At 33.3% G+C, this 16818-nt stretch overlaps 1 protein-coding gene across 1 annotated transcript; it reads right to left on the reverse strand.

The window, feature by feature from the left end:
• Positions 1-8702: 8702 nt before the first annotated feature.
• Positions 8703-14859, reverse strand: LOC130450579 (dual specificity protein phosphatase CDC14C-like). Its single transcript, XM_056789038.1, has 5 exons — positions 14468-14859; positions 11989-12297; positions 10259-10388; positions 10022-10200; positions 8703-9219 (listed from the first exon to the last, which is right to left on the reverse strand). Exons 1-5 carry the CDS (start codon positions 14857-14859, stop codon positions 8703-8705), a joined length of 1527 nt encoding a protein of 508 aa, XP_056645016.1.
• Positions 14860-16818: the final 1959 nt, after the last annotated feature.

The following is a 16818-nucleotide window of genomic DNA, read 5'->3' on the forward strand; positions in this document are numbered from 1 at the left end:
GTATAACAATCTCATCCCTTTCAACGGCCACTTTTTCATACACTATCTCCTAATCTCCACCCTCCATACTGAGGAGATACAATCGCTAATTACTACTTATAGTCCAGGGAATAGGTAAAAAAAATTAGGTACGTTTTGCTCTTTGCAATCAATCGTCATGAATAATAATATTTGAAATCAGTGGGGCCACACGAAAAATAAGTAAATGATAAAAAATTTAATGATTGATATTATGAGGCGTATTTCCAAATCAATAAGTATGTAAAGGGTCAAAATTGTCATTACTGGACTAGTGAAAATCGCTAGTTTGAGCAGCATAAACCACTGTATAAGGGCGGAACGTCACTGTTAATATCGAATGCTATGCTGCGATGTTGGAAGGTGTCTTAACTCCTTCAAGAATAGTGGATTCAAAGATTTGGTTTGAACAAGACAGAGCTACCAAGCATACGTCAAATAACACCATGGTGGTTGGGAACAGATGTCCCTAAACATACTTATTTCGAAAAGAGTTGATTCCATGGAACCTTCGTAGTCCAGGTTTGACAGCTAGTCCTTTTTTTCTCTAGATACCTCTGACACAGCTTAAGGAGAATATCAAGAATGAATTACATTGATATTACTGAAGTTTTCAATAATTCCTGCGGTTATTTTTTACATTTTTAGCAGTTCAAAATCGGTCCAGATCATGGGTAACTCAAACGGCATAGAACGACGAAGATTTTTTTGTTTTGCCATGAAAATGATCGATGTAGAAATAAATTGTTCTAAAACCTCACATGGAACTTGGAAAAACTGTATTTAGCTTATGACAATGAATGTTTGACACGTCCACGTTTTTTTGCATGGTTCAAGCGTTTTTAACATGACCAAGAAGATTTACATCAGATCTGTGTGATTGCTGAATCTATAGGAATTGACAAAGTTTATGTGCGGAAAATTTCACCATGCGAAAATTGTGTTCAAAGCTAGTGTCTAAAATATTTACATTTTAACAACAAGAAGCTCGTATTGCTAGATCAACCCTCTGATTTACTAGATCTTGCACCTCTTTCCTAAGTTCAAATCTGCATTAAAATTAATATGATTCGAGTTTGTTGAAGCTGTGGAATAAAAAGCGGCGCACGTCCAGAAGGATCTGACTGAAAAAAAATTTTCGAACAATGGAAGATTCGAATGGAGCGATATAGGGATGGAGGAGGGCAATAAATATTTTATATCACTAGTCATGTTATTTAATAACCACACATTTTGTATATACAAATTTCATCTCATTGAATATTGATGAGGGTGAAAATTGAATTTCAAATTTTTATTTTTAGAAAAGTTTTCATTTCGTGGACTATAAATATAACTATTTCTGGGAAAAACTGTATCTGTAAAATCCGCAGTATTTATCATAGAATATCTGTAGAAAAACATATCATAATTTTACTTTTTCGTTTCTATGAATCGCTTGTGTGCGAAAAAATATACAGAATACAAGGTGTTTCTGTAATATATATCCAGTTTTCGCTTTTTACGACAAACTAGTTGTATGAAAAAAGTATAGTATCTCTACCAGGACGACTCTAGAAGTAATCTCAGTGAAAAGTATTTCTTTTATATTGTATATTATATTGTATCGTCCCACGACAAGTTAAAACTATCTGTATATATGACAAAATACTTCTAGTAAAATCATGAAAATTTCTACGTTTGGGTTTTCGAATACAATCTTGTTTTTTAATTTTGTTATTTTAAATGGAACACTCTGTATATTCATACATTTTTGAAATCTATATAAAATTTCAGTGTACTTTTGTTTGTTTCGAAAAATGCATACTTTTTGAGTTATAAATTTTCTTGTAAAAAAATTGACCGTTGCAGACCCTTATAAATTATTTTTTTACGAGGTATATGTATAAAATGAAACATTTCTTAGCATAGATTCAAATACGTCTGACCTCACTAAAAGAAACCGAACAGAAAACATTCTCATATATTTAAGGGTAACCTCGTAAAAAATAATTTATAAGGGTCTGCAATAGTCAACTTTTTTACAAAATAATTAATAACTCAAAAAGTATGCTATTTTCAAAAAAAGTTTTTGAACAAAAGTATACTAAAATTTTACGTAGATTTCAAAAATGTATTGATATACAGGGTGAATAACAGGGTGAATAACAAAGTTATAGTCGTTTTCCGGTAGAGCCTTATACAGACAGTTTTAACTCGTGATGGGACGGGAGGGGTCAATGCTGCCGTATGCAATCATAGGGCCAAAAAGAAAAAAATAATATTCTTATGTATTTTGAACCAAATATGTCCGGACACTTTTTCGAAAAACTGGTAAGTTTATGCAAATATGGCCCATTATAAGAAGATGAGGTCGCTGGTAATTTTTCCGTATAATGCATATTCAAAAATTTACAAATTAACAATGATAATCTTTTCCCAATATACTCTGCCAATCAGGATATTCGCCTTAACCAAATATAAAATTGATTGTGACAGATGTTTATTTTACTATAAATAAAAGTAGTTTTTACGGTAATTACTTTTAGAGTCACCATCGTATATTACGACAAAGTCACTAAGTCTTCCAATCGTGTATATAATATCACTTGTTCTAGTATTTATATACGAGGATTGTCTGAAGAGTGTCCAACTTAACAAAGTAACAAGACACAATATTTTTTTATTTTAAACGTAGTCTTTTTTTCAGTGTATAGACTAATTTTTTTCCAAAATAAGCGTTTACATATGCAATAATGTCCTAATCTAAATAAATAAAAATGAAAATTTCTCTCCTTAAGGTTAGTAAAGAGGAATAAGTCACCGGTAACCAGATCTGGTCGTCAATGAATTCATGAATTTCAGTCATGGCTCTCATCGAAGTGCGGTCGCTTCTCTTTACCTTATCAATACCCTTCTGTCATTATTTTATCTTCTTCTTTATACTCGATGAAGACTTTTCCTCCAGTTGAAACGTCTTTACCTTTTGCAACCCATTGTCTTGACTGGTTTTTTATATACAGTTATCAATTGATGCAAGAAATTCGACTTATTTTGCTTAAACCGCCTCCATAAGACTTGAGAAATGTTCATTCGAATGCGCTTTTGGTCCAATGGGAGCAAACGCAGTACCCAACACACCAAATGACTACGAATGTATATTTCTTCAGTCAGTATACCACAAATGTGCTCTTTTGATATTTCGATAAACTCTTTTATCTCTCTAAACTTAATTCGACAATTTTCCAAAACCATTTGTCCAGTATTCGTACAACGCTTCTTTAACTTCGTTCAAAATGACTGAAATTTTGGTTAGAATCTTTCAACGCATGCGTAAATATATTTCCTAACCTATATTAATGAATATATTTCCAAGTTGAAATCAGGAACTTGTCAGACAACCCTCGTATACCTGTATAAAGTGTTGTAATATTGTAAATAGCTTATTGTTCTTACTCTATATCTTCTTCCTACTTGTGGTCAATATTTTATTTTTTTATATCTACTGTATTTATTTTGGGGCTTTATTATAGATGTGGAAGGTATTTTTGGAATAGTACTTGTAGAAACGACCTAATAATTGTGAAAAATACTAAAATTAAACACCATGTGAGATCTTGAATAAATAATTTTCATGGGGTGAACGTATTTGATGTTTTAATATTCCATATTTGTGTTGTGGTGGAAAAGAATCGGTCTCTTGCAGATCAATTTTTTCACCAAAAACTATGAAAAATGAAAATTAACGGATGTATAAAAAATTTCAATACGAAAACTGCACGTTTCCAACTCACATATTAGACTAAAATGAATATTTTAGTCTAAATGGATAATGAGAAATTAATTAACAAAATTAATTATATCAAATTAGGTAATAAAATGTTAACTAAAAGGGTTTTTTATACATAGGGGTCTAAGCAAAGGCAGCAATTGTACAAATTGTCGTAGAATAGTTTATTATTTTCAAAACTTAATAATTTGTTCCAACATTATTAAGATTGTTGTGTTAAGACAATAACTATTTAGAATCCAAGTTAAATTTTAAGAATTAACCTCTAAGTACTATGTCTATGCGCAGGGCTAGGACGATTCGATCTACAATCGTAAAATCGAATCTTTAAATCGATTTTTCATGCACAACTTTCATATCAAACAATAATTGCATATATTATTGATGGATCAAAGTTAATTTTTTTTAGATTACAGACCGGTGCATAAACTCTGCTTTCCGTTTGCTGTCTCCGATTGATGTTTGCTGTTTGACATTCGTAGCAAATTCTACGCCATATTCATAAACGTGATAAACGCTACTAAAGTTGCTACGAACGACATTAGTATACACCCTGTACTTTAGGGTAATAATTTATGTCTCCATAACTTCACTACATTTTTATTACTTGTAGATTTTCTCAGATAATTTAGTGAATAATTATAGTTATCACAAAGAACTATAGGGTGTTTCAAGAATAAATGCCAAATCAGAATTTTTCAGCCCGAGAAAATATGTGAGAAAATTTTCTCATTTCTCATTTCTGTTCACTGTTTTCTATTTAATGACTCCTAAGTTAACTGACATTCAGACAGTTGCCATTATTGTCAAATAGGAAGATCATTGGACTTGTCTTAATATTGATAAACATGACAAAGAATGTCAAGTAAATTTCCACAGTTTAAAAGTTTCAAAAATCTGTCACAAGACTTGTATTCTATTTGAACGAATTGAAAGGTATATTTTTACTCTCTCCTTTATATCATAAACTAAAAGGTAAAGGAAAACAATTGTATGTAGTACAAAAGGGTACGATATATTAAAACACACAACGTATTTTCTTTACACTAATTCATATTCATGTTCTACTTAAATTTATATTTAAAAAATATTCTAGAAGATTCAATTTCTGGAAAAAACCACTGGTGGTATCTATTTAGTCAAACTAATAAATTGAGGTCACCCTATATGCTCAAAAATGACCAAGCTTCATCAGTTGCTTCTTAAGTTTTGAGATTTGCCAGTATTAATATGGATATGTCAAATCTGACATTGACATTGTCATCTGTCATATGTCATGAATGTACGTGTTGTCCTACGAGTGCTATTTAAGTTGACACATTCATCTTGAGTGATTGCGATGACTTTCAATGTGGATTAAACCAACAGCACCATGAAACACCATCTTCGCTGGTTTTTCGAATTTAATAGAGATGGTACTTCGCTAAAGGATGAATTTCGTGAAGGTCGTGTAAAATCGGCTGTTGTGCCAGAAAACATCGATGCTGTACGTAAACTGATGTTGCCAGATCGTCATGTGACATACTTTGAGATTTAGCTATACTTGGGTATTAGTTCCACGTCTGTAAGATCGTAACGAATCATGGATTTATGCATATGAACCCGAAACTAAGTAACAATCGACTGTATGGGTCTTTCAAGACGAAGTCAAATCCAACGAAAGTTCGTTAAGCTGGAAGCACTTTGAAGCAAATAGTCGCCTGTATTTTCGGAATAACTAGAGATGTCGCTGCCGTTCCAACGTAGAAAGATTGTGGATGGTACACCAGCACCTATTTGCGAAAAGTGTTAGAAAAAATCAGAGAAACCAATAGGAGAAGACGAAACACTCACCCCTACGTGAGCTATCAAACATCAATTCAAACGAAAACGTTTTTGGACAAACAAAGCATCGAGTTGAAAGGTCCTTGTTTGTATTTCATTGATTTCTTCTGATTCTTGCAGATCAAAAATGAATTGAGAAATCAACGTTTTCTTTCAGAAGCCTGTGGATGCGTTCAAATGACATGTTTTGGAGGACCTCAATCGAAATTGGTTCAAACGCATTCAAGCCATATCCAATGATATGTTTTTATTTATCTATCTCAAAACTTAAGTAGCAGCCTTCGTAACTTGGAATAATCTTAATGTCGAAGTAATTAATTTCAAATTAATTGACTATTATTATCATTTTTTAAATTATATTAGATGAACTGAACGCTTAAAAAAATTTACAAAAAGCATAATTCATCATGTTGTAAGGATTTTATTCAAGCTTATCCTAATTTTGTTCATCACATCGTTCCTAGTTCTGTTTAATTGTTAATTTCTAAGCTTTGTGCAATGTCAGCAAAAATTGGCTTGAAATTTTTTTTTGTTTGTATATTATAATGAGCATATTACGTGTTGTAAAAAATAAATGATTTTTTCATTGTAATATAAATATATATATGAATTTCTCTATTGACGTTTTTTTCTTCCTTATCTAATAATTAAATAGAAAATATGGATGATACAAAAGGTTATTAGTGAAATATATTTACTTCTTTCTTTGCTTTTATTTTTTTTTGGTTTGGCAACGCTGTTTAAATATCTAAAAGTGACGTAACGACTTTCGTATTTATTATCTAATCTATATACTTTAGACGTTACGTATAAACATGAAAATATAGAAAATAAGTGAACTTGCATACATGTGCAGGTCTTTGACGTCGTACTTTTTTTGGAAATTTGTGTTAACGCCCTAGTATAGTATGTTTTTCACAAAGTGTAGTCGGCGTTTTAACGTATAAGAGTGTGGGGACAAACTGTTTGTTTAAATTTAATTATTTGTACTTTATTTTACTATTTTACTATTGTACTACATTTTATATAATTGAATCTTCACCCAATCGGCTCGCATTCGAGAGAAAGAGAGAAATGCTTTATTGTGAAAAAATTCGAAAGCTCGAAAAAACTAAAAAACAAACATACAAACAAAACCACAACGAGTAACAAAATTATAGGTTATAGTAATAGGTCATAATTAGTGTACGAGGTCTGGCTATTAAATAATTATATTGAAAATTGTAAAATATTATCTACAACTTGTTGCAAGAGACCTATGGTGACAATTCTCTATTTAGTACGCGTGTTTTTGAGTGGTGTAAGCGCTTTAGAGAAAGCACTGAAGATGACCGGCACCCAGGTCGCCCTGTGACTGTTCTAACTCCGGAACCAGTGACCAAAATCAACCAAATTTTGCGTGCAGATCGTCGAATTAGCATCCGGATGATTGACGAGGCTGTAAACGCCGATAAAGAAACGGTTAGAAAAATTTTACACCAGGGATTACAAATGACAAAAGTCTTTCCTGACTCCTAGCCAAAATATCTTGTGACCCGATTTGTGTCAATGGAAGCGGTAAACCAGAGCTCCTAAAGACCCTTAACAAAGAAGACTTCCAACATTACTTAAATTAATGGAAAAAACGTATGAAAAGGTGTATGGCGAGTGAAGAAAAGTATATTGAAGAAAGCATTCGAATGTAGAATAATTTTCATAATAAAACCCGTTTTCTCAACCAGTCTCGTTATTTAATAACCAGACCTCGTATGAGTCTATAACAAAATTAAACCAGTATGCAGCATGTCCGGAATTAAATATTATTATTAGAAATAAAAATCGTTAACAAAGTAGAAGGCACTTTCCAGTAAATATGTTCTCAAATTATTGTGGAATGCGGGAAAAGATTATATCGATTCGATTTCAATTGGCAACTAAACATTCACAAAGTAACTATTAATTTTATAAAAATTATGCTAATTTTTCTTTACAAATGTCGCATTAAATTATGAAATATTCAATATTTTCCAATTCTTCATGTGAAGTTGCGTCCAAACCTCCAGAATATACGTTTCGGTTCAAATTTCGTCGAAACGGTTGAATTGGCTTCAGTTGAGGCACATTAGGAACACTCCGTGGAAGCTTCCACAACGTTTTTTGCATAAAAAGCAGTTGATATGTCTGGCCAAAACACAAAATTTCCTTCAGGATGCTTTTTCTTTATGACCTGCATTAATCTAGATCCAGTACCAGGTTACAGCGTTTCTAGAAGGACTAATGTATGCTGAAGAACTACCAAGAGAAGATATCGACCAAACGTACCATCACTTTTAAGTAAAACTTTTGTTTCTTTTTAAATACACTTCTGAATTCAATTCCTCACCTTTTTGAATTTTGATTTGTGTTCCATTTGTTGCTTCTTAGAATATTTTCTTGATTTTTGAACTCTGTTTTCGTAAACTGACCCTCAGTTTTCCGTTAGTCACTTTAACCAAAGCTTCTTTCTTCTTTTTTGGCATTTCCATTCTTACAAAGTCGATCATTTAACGTCGTTCATTTTCTTTTAAATTTTCCATACTTGAAACTAAACTTCTAACAGAGACGTAACGTTTATTGCACTAACCGACTCTAAAACTCCATAATCTATGACAAAACCTTGAAAACACGAGAAAGTTGCCTTAGAAAATAATCCTCAACACCGAATCAACTGACCACACCATTTCAATCTCAAACTATAAATATGATATCGGCATCTTTTATTCTATTGAAAACATCCCTTTTTCTGACGTATTAATTATTTAATATAGTTTTTGTGAAAATCTGATTATTTTGGCACCACTGCATTATAATTTCATGACAGACATTTGACAACGCTGTAACTTATGCAAAGATCAAAATGGAGGCATACTCTATTCAAACGGAATATAAGAGCGCTATTGCAAGAGTTATAAAAACAGCGAGAAAACTAGGAAAGTGATAAATGATAGACTTCCAGTTTTATTTATTATTTTATTGCCAAATGATATACAGAAAATTTAGTAAATATCAAGAATACATCGAGGATTCTGATGAATTACGATAAAATAGATTTTCCCGAACAAAACAATCAATTTTACGTAAAATTACGTGAAAATAGTATATATTTCCCATTTTCCGATTGGGGTCTAGTTATTTTACCAATCGGTGTCTTATTTTTATTCCAAGTCGCCTTTATCCTATTCAATTCGTCTCCTTGGGTGAATCTATCGATTCTTTTCTGCTCACAAGCAGATCTCGAGGTCGATCTATCGTAACTTACACTTGGCAACGTCGATAGATAGCTCTGCTTTGGACTGTACGTTTTATTTTCCACTCTCTCCGTCGATTTAGGATGTAATAATCTCGTTTTGTCTTCTGGTAACGTTCTACGATTACTTCTTTGCGAATTAACTTTTTTAGTAAAAGAATCGATGCTCGCAGAAACGATCTTTTTTTTGCATATCGCCGTCATATCAGATTTAGGAACGTCGTTGACTTGTACTTTTTTTCGCGCTTCCCTCAACATATTTTCTCGTTCCACCTGCCACTTTTTACTGTAAATTCCGTATTTGTGTGTCGGAATCTCATCCACCGCTCCGTAACGTTCAATCCTAAAGCGAATGGAAAATTATCGTTTCTACACATACACAAAAAAATCGACTCGAGTCGCACGCTCAAAAATCTCTACTAAAAAAATCTGTAACTTCCATTATATTTGTGGTTTTAGCATCTCGACACCATTAGTCTCAGCTTTTATGCAACACTCCAGATCTTATGTAGACTGGTCATCTTCTATGACTACCATGAAGATCTGAGATGAGAACGAAGCCCCATTTTTTGTTAGTCCATTTATCGTGTTCCATAGTAAATCTTATATGAGATGCTTGGTAAGCTGGAGGTAATTTGAAACCAGTAGTTAACCTTTTTGGCTCAAGATTAGCCGCCTTAAGTCTTATTCTGTTATGGGACTTGAAATTTCTCAGCAATGTCCTTCCAGAAAAGCGTCTTCGACGAAAGGTTCCAATCTTGGTAACGACGGTGAGTTTTTGAAACAGCAGACTTATGTTCAGCCCACTGGGCTATCGCTGACTTTAGGAACTTTATTACTTGTTGTGTCCATTTTTAGGTAGATTTCTTGTTGTGTATCGGTTGACGTTTGACGGCTAACTAATAGTGGTTAGGTTAGGTTAGTTACCCCTAATTAGTATTATTGTAAATAAACATAAAAAGGGTAGTTAACGATCATAATATATTATTGGATTGTATGAGCAAGAAACAATATAATACAGTTGTTTTGTCAGTGATTTGAGATTACAAGGAGTCGATTTTTTTGCTCAACAGTATATTTTGAAAATTGCAATTTTTAACATACAAAACTATTACTGTAATTAATTAATTATGGAAAAACTTCACCTGTATTGGTTTCCGGCATCCCATAACCAACTTTCCATCTTCTCCAGCCATATTTGTTGGCGTCCTATAACTGATCCTGGTCTACATAGTCTAAGCCAAGCTATAGCTTCTCTGGCCGTTAACAAATAGTGCTTCACGAGGTAAGCACCTATCAAAGAGCCCGTACGACCAAGACCGGCCTAAGCAAACGTAAAATCAATTGAATTCGCGTTAAAACAGCGAGTTTGAATAGTTTACCTTACAATGTACAGCTATAGCAGCAGGTGCCTCCTCTGCGATAGATAAAAACTTCAATAGAACCCCTCGAGGAGGAGTGGATCCGTCGGGGAAAATTAAATTGAAATGCTTTATTCCAACTTTAGTGAAACTGAAATTGAAGTTATGACGACTAAATAAAAACGTTTTATCCGGTTTCCTGTCAAATGTTATCAGTTGAAATTCTCTAATTAATCAATAATACATTACTCAATAAGTCGTGTGCCTTACACGCAGATGGCGTTGCCATTGTCAAATCCATACGACGTTTGATACCAACTTTGAAAGTGACAGCCATTTAAGTGAAGCAATAGCTTCAGAAGTGTTATCCGGACTTTGCTCCATTGAAAAAATCATTTTTTATTGATTTTCTGAATTTAAATGTAGTCGTACAAACACCTATTATGGTGAACGTCCTGGTTCTCAAATTGACCAAGAAGGTCCACAAACTGGTAATATCTAATCGTAATAGAAATTGCTGAAGATAACTGAGGCCGTAAAGATATCAAAATGCAGTTTCTTTACAATTATGCATGAACATTTGACCATGAGAAAACTTGGCCATGTTTACACGTGATAAATTAAATTTTTTGCATCGATATGTGACAATGTATGAATCATGGATCCATCATGTCAATCAATAGTGAATACTTCCTAGAGTTATTGGAGCATTTAAATGCAGAAACCAACCATTGTTTCACGAAGACAATGCACCAACACACAAGTAGATGGCAACTATTTTTAAATTGAGCTAATTACACTTCAAATTGCTTTCACAACCACCGTATAGTCCAGATATGGTGATTACGGATCTCAAAAAAAGCACTCACCGATAAGAAATTCTGCTCAAATGAAGAAGTAATTGCTAGAAACACGACATCGAGAAGTTAGAGAGGCGTTGGAATGATTGTATTGCTTTGGAAGAAGATTACATTGATGAATAGGATCGAAAACTGCCCCATTCCTGCACCATGATGTCGCGAAACTCTCTATAATTTTATAATAATAATAAATTTTGTGACTATCCGAGCAGTGTGGGGTTGTGCATTATCATTCAGAAAGGTTGCGTCGTCTCCAAGAATAACCATGAATGATACATCATGCTCTTCTAGAACCTCTGTTAGGTATAAGTGCGTAGTCAACGTCCCATTCTCGATAAAAGCCGTGCGAGCGTCAAAACATATACCTCCTCATATTATAACTTATTCTCCAACAAATGAAAGTCACTCAGTAGTACAAGTTTGAACGTATCCCTCGCCTTGCTCTCGTAGAACTCGTAAAACAATGCGTGACCCCAATCTATCGTTGTCAAACAAGGTGCTCCAGTGCAAAATTCAATCTAGCGATCCGGTGTTTACAAGAAAGCAACAGCCCAGTAGGTCTAGTTCGAGAACATGATCTAGATGTCCACTCATGTTTATATTTTTCAGTTCTTGTAGATGATTTCGAAGGGAAACTGCAGACTGTTCTGAACCAGGTCTTCGCATGAACTGCTGACAGTAGCCATCTTCTAAAGCCGTCGCTGTGAATACTACATGAACTATTTGCGATAGGCAAGTAAAACGACAAAAACAAAAAATATTAGTGTTTCTTTTTTGTTCAGTTAAAAAACTATGGTAAAACTGAAGAAAAACCAAAGAAAATTGAAATTTCTTTAGATTATGTGGTGAATTTTATGCTGGGCAGTGTGTTTTAACAAAATTGTTACTTACGCAGAAGCGTTATATACGATTCCGTTCAACCTTATAATGGTCTTCACGTCATTTTTCAAAAAATATTTGATGTAAAATTCCGGCGGATGGGCTGTACGGTTATCAGCTGGTCCTATAAAAGCGAGGAACTTCCTGGGTATTAACCAATTCAAATCGCCGTATTCAATTTTGCTATATATATCGTACTCGTCGACGTTGAAATCTTTAAAATCCACAAAATTGAATGTCATAGCTCTCCCAATAGCATTAAAACAGTCAATTATTTTCAAATTAAAACCACAATCACCCAATGAAACGTCTAAGTAAGGCCTGTGAACATATTGAGATATTTACTACTGGTCACTAGTTTTTGCCCACACTATAGTTTATAGTTTGCGTGATGTATGTACGTACGTAGATTTTGCAACCCAAAGGATCTATAATATCCCCGTTTCTTGCAGCGATACTTAGAATGTACTGAATGTGCGATGGTTGTAGCTACCAGAGATCTTCATCTTCTATTTCATCTCAGCTCTTAGCCCCAATAATTGATTTGGCTCCCATATACCTTATTTTCCAATGCTTTTTCTATTGTTCTGTAGAAGGGTTCAGGTCCCATGAAGGACTTGTCAACTATAGCTTTAGCGAGCTTATCAGCTATCAACTTTTCAGCTATCCATTGTAGGGTAACTTTATTTTTCTTTCCTAGCCTGTTTAATTTTTCTAGGCAATCCCAAACGACGTTGGATTTTATAATATTAGAGCTTAAAGCTCTAATTGCTGTTTGGCTTTCGGACAAGATGATGATCTTCTGTTTGCGTTAGTTCCTATATAGATTAAACTGGACATATTTTTTCAGTTAACCACAATATAAAAGTGTTTGGTTCTGGTCCTGTACACTTCAAATCCAGTTCTGTCTGCTGCTCTAGATCGTCCATATACAATTTAATGGCATTTCTGTTTATTTCTTGTATGGTCTTTTGATCTCACTATCTTCTACAGCTTGGAATTGAGGTAATTTTTTTCTCAAAGCTAAAATTTTTCGATGCATCATTCTGAAGATGTCCCAGATTTGGTTATTATTTAAGAACGATTTTTCTTTGATTATTCCATCTCTGAACATTCTAATTGATGTTTTTACTAGCACGCTTTCCAGTACTAGATTTAGAATCACTTCTAAAGCAGCTGTTGGACAATATCCCATGGCCCCAACTGTACAAATGAAAGCCAGTCTTTATACCTTCGAGAAATCGTTCCTCGTGGTATTCAAGATAGTTGTAGTACCTCAAACCACTGCATTGAGGATATTAACCCCGAAGATAATAAAATGTAAATGTGAAATAAGATGAACCTACGCGAAGGACTAGGTTGATAGAAGTCAAAATTACGTTAATAATATTGTTAAAAATCTAAAAGGTAATTATCGTACAGGAATTTATGTAAACAAAATCCGTAGAACTGAACAAACCTTCGAAAAATTCCTCCTCGTGGTATCTGGACTAGTTCTAGTACCACAAACCATTGTGTGATGATTGGTTTCACAATTCCTCCCTGCGAAGTTGTCATACTGGTAGAAAATTTTTTTGCCGATCAGGCGATAGCCAGAAAGTAATACATTTTTAAAGCATTCTTTCTCCAAAATTCCTTCAATTTTGACCAGATAATCAATCGCCCTTTTTTCAAAACATTCCCAAACCATTACCAACCCTCCGCCTTGTCTTACAGTCAGGATTTCACTTGTATTACGTTTTACCTTTAACCTGCACACAAACATTCTTTTCTTAGATCTGAAAACCTTAAATTTTGACTCATCACTCCACAAAACTCTCCCCACTCCGCATGCATCCAATTTTCATGTTCTTAAGTACACTACAACCTTTAACTTTATATTGGCGTCTTAAAAGAGGTTTCTTCACTGGCACACTTCCAGTTTCTCTCAATCCCTTTTTCAATGTGGAATGCAGATCTTCAGATTCAATGATCTGAGCTGCTATCTACGGGCCTGTGAGTCGTCGATCACGTTTACTGATCAAAACAATACGTTCTTAAGTTGTGGTGGTTTTTCGAGGTCACTCTGAACGTTTTCTATCGCCACAGCTCCTGGTGGTTGCATATTTTCTCCCTTTGTACCTAGACTATGAAGACTTGCGATTAATTCACGAGTTTCAACCGTTAGTTTCTTGGTTTTACCTACAAGTCTAAATTTGCGAGAACGAGAACAATTTGTATACGAACTTCATAAAGTAGTAATCACAGAATAAACTACAATCTACTACAACTACAAACAAGATATAATTCAGAATTAAAGAATAATAACCAAATCAGCCGGTGATTGAAAGTTTTAACTTGTCGCACTCACCGACAAATTATAAACATGCGTTCCTCCGAAGTTGTGGTGTGTTTGTTTAAAGAGAAATTCGTTAAAGTGTATTATGAAATTTAATGAATGTATTATGGAGTGGGCAAAAACTTTTCAGTATATACGAAATCGATATCTCACTTGTAAGGTCCGAGATCTTCCAAAACGCCCCAGATGGTCTCCGGCTCGAACTTGAGATACATGATGCAAAATAATCCCATCAAACATACAGCGTTGGTTTTCTTTTTGGGTTGATTGCACGTATAATGGACCACCCTCTTCAATCCCTTCGAAACCTTCAGGTATTTATTCAATTTGGAGCAATATTTATATAAACAAGACAAATTCAACGGTCCGAAATCATTGAAGAAATTATCGTAATGTAGTTCATCGTCTATACAAAAATAAATGGTGTTGGAGTTGTTTTTCAAGCTGATTATGTCTTTTCCTTTGAGGACGGCGAAGTACAGCTGCTTGTGGATTATCTCTACGTAGACGTTCACTTCTCTGGGAGTGCTGACTAATTTGTTCATTTTGTAGAAATCACGGGAACAATACGCAAGATTTGACTACGTCTCTGCAAAATATTATGTAAATAATAAAGTGAAGGAAATAATTTACCGTTATTGCCAAAATAAATTTCAATGCTCGGGAAACAGCGCGGCTCATCTTTTAAATTTAGTTTTTTAAAAATTGACACATGTTCTGACAACGACCGATTTATAAAGGTTGTTTCAAATTGTTATTCATGACGTTGTTATATTGACAAGGGTGAAGTTTCATACGCTGAATGAATGAAAATGCTATTTTATTTATTTATTTATTTATTATCAACAATATTGTGTTATTGAGCTGCTAGTACCATCTTGTAACAGTGTATATTGAGACCTGATGAATTCTTACAGTTTCCTTTTTATATAAAATTCAAAGATTACATCATCACCATTAATATCTTTCTTTTAAGAAAAAATTTATTCACTCAACCACTAAATAATAAAAATCCAAATATTCAAATAATAAGATAAAGTGTTTTTTCTTATCAATATAAATTTATTACTCCCCATAGTTTCATCAATAGATGGAGCAGGTATAACAAGTTAATCCATTTCCTTCGAATCATGACGTTGCTATGGGAGAAACATTAAAATAGATGTAATTTTGAGAAAATTATATAATAATGAATTATTATTACTTAAATAAAATATAAAAATATTAATATATTTCAATATAAAAAGAACAGAAACCTGTAAATTCTAATGACTTATAACCATTGTATAAAGAATAGGATAGTAGGTTAGTCTTATGAGGATATCATTTGACGAGGTGGACGCCACCAATAGATAGCAGTGGAGAGTTGGCGTCCACAGCACGTCTTTTCTAACTGTACGTCCTAGCATGAATTACGTGTTTTCTTAGCTTTGGTTGCCGAATTACCCCAATAACAGATGGCGCCAAAATTATTTAAAATATATTCAGCCCTTAAGCTGTGTTGTAAAGTTTCTTATTTTGGGTGCCTATAGCAAAGTTGCAATTTGAGTTCAATATTGTATTGTGTTCGTTGTGTTATTGTTGAGTTTCGTTGGTTGTGCACTTGGATTATTTTTTTATTTGAGAATATTTGAACTTGGATATATATTTCATTTTTGAGGTAAGTGGGTATTATTACAATTAATATACATCACTACTCTCTTAGTTAATATATTCAGATTATAAGAGGCGCTAGATGTATAAATTTCGAAAAAAAGCTGTATATTTAGCGAACTACTTATTAAAATGTATTTATATAACAAATAATCACTTCTTCTTTTCAATTTTTTAGAAATGGCTGGAAATAATTGTGTTTATTTCAAGTGTGGGCTAAGTAAGAGATCAGATCCTACAATTATAATGTACCGATTTCCTGTGAATGACCCTACCAGATGTCAAAAATGGATCATACACTCGGGTGAGTTATTCTTAAGACAATTATTTTTCATAAAGGAATAAAAAATAGTGAATGTGAATAAATGACTGTTTACAAATGTTCAATACTAAACATACGTAGGTATTTAATTATCATCAAATAAAAGATAATTCGTCCAATAGTTTTTTCTGATAATGAGTTTATTTGTATTATGGTCCCATTGCATATTATACGAGTACAATGATTTACTACAAACTCCAAATCCATTCAATCTTATAAACTTATCAAAAGAACTTTAATCATAATCACCATTTTTGTCCATTGTTCATTTTTGTCCTCATATCTATTAAGGGTAAGAATATAGTAATGCCATATACCATCTCATGATTGTTAAATACTTTCAATAAAAATGAATTTTAGTTTCAATTTTATTATATATATTGCAAAAAACACATTTAACAAGAGATGGTTCAGATAAGTAGACCTTTTATCTGCTTTTATTATACCATTAAACAAACAGATGGTTTTATAAGCATTTATGGTCTCATTGTAAAATATAATTTCTGAAAGTTGAAGGTAGCAACAAGCT

The sequence above is a fragment of the Diorhabda sublineata genome, chromosome X (assembly GCF_026230105.1).
Source record: "Diorhabda sublineata isolate icDioSubl1.1 chromosome X, icDioSubl1.1, whole genome shotgun sequence".
Taxonomy (NCBI): Eukaryota; Metazoa; Arthropoda; class Insecta; order Coleoptera; family Chrysomelidae; genus Diorhabda; species Diorhabda sublineata.

Coding starts and splice junctions, on each gene's coding strand:
- LOC130450579 (XM_056789038.1), bottom strand. CDS start 14,859: ATGAACAAATTAGTCAGCACTCCCAGAGAAGTGAACGTCTACGTAGAG. Junction 10,389..11,988: donor ATCGTATATAACGCTTCTGC/GTAAGTAACAAT, acceptor CTTCAATTTCAG/TTTCACTAAAGTTGGAATAA. Junction 10,201..10,258: donor CTATAGCTGTACATTGTAAG/GTAAACTATTCA, acceptor ACGTTTGCTTAG/GCCGGTCTTGGTCGTACGGG.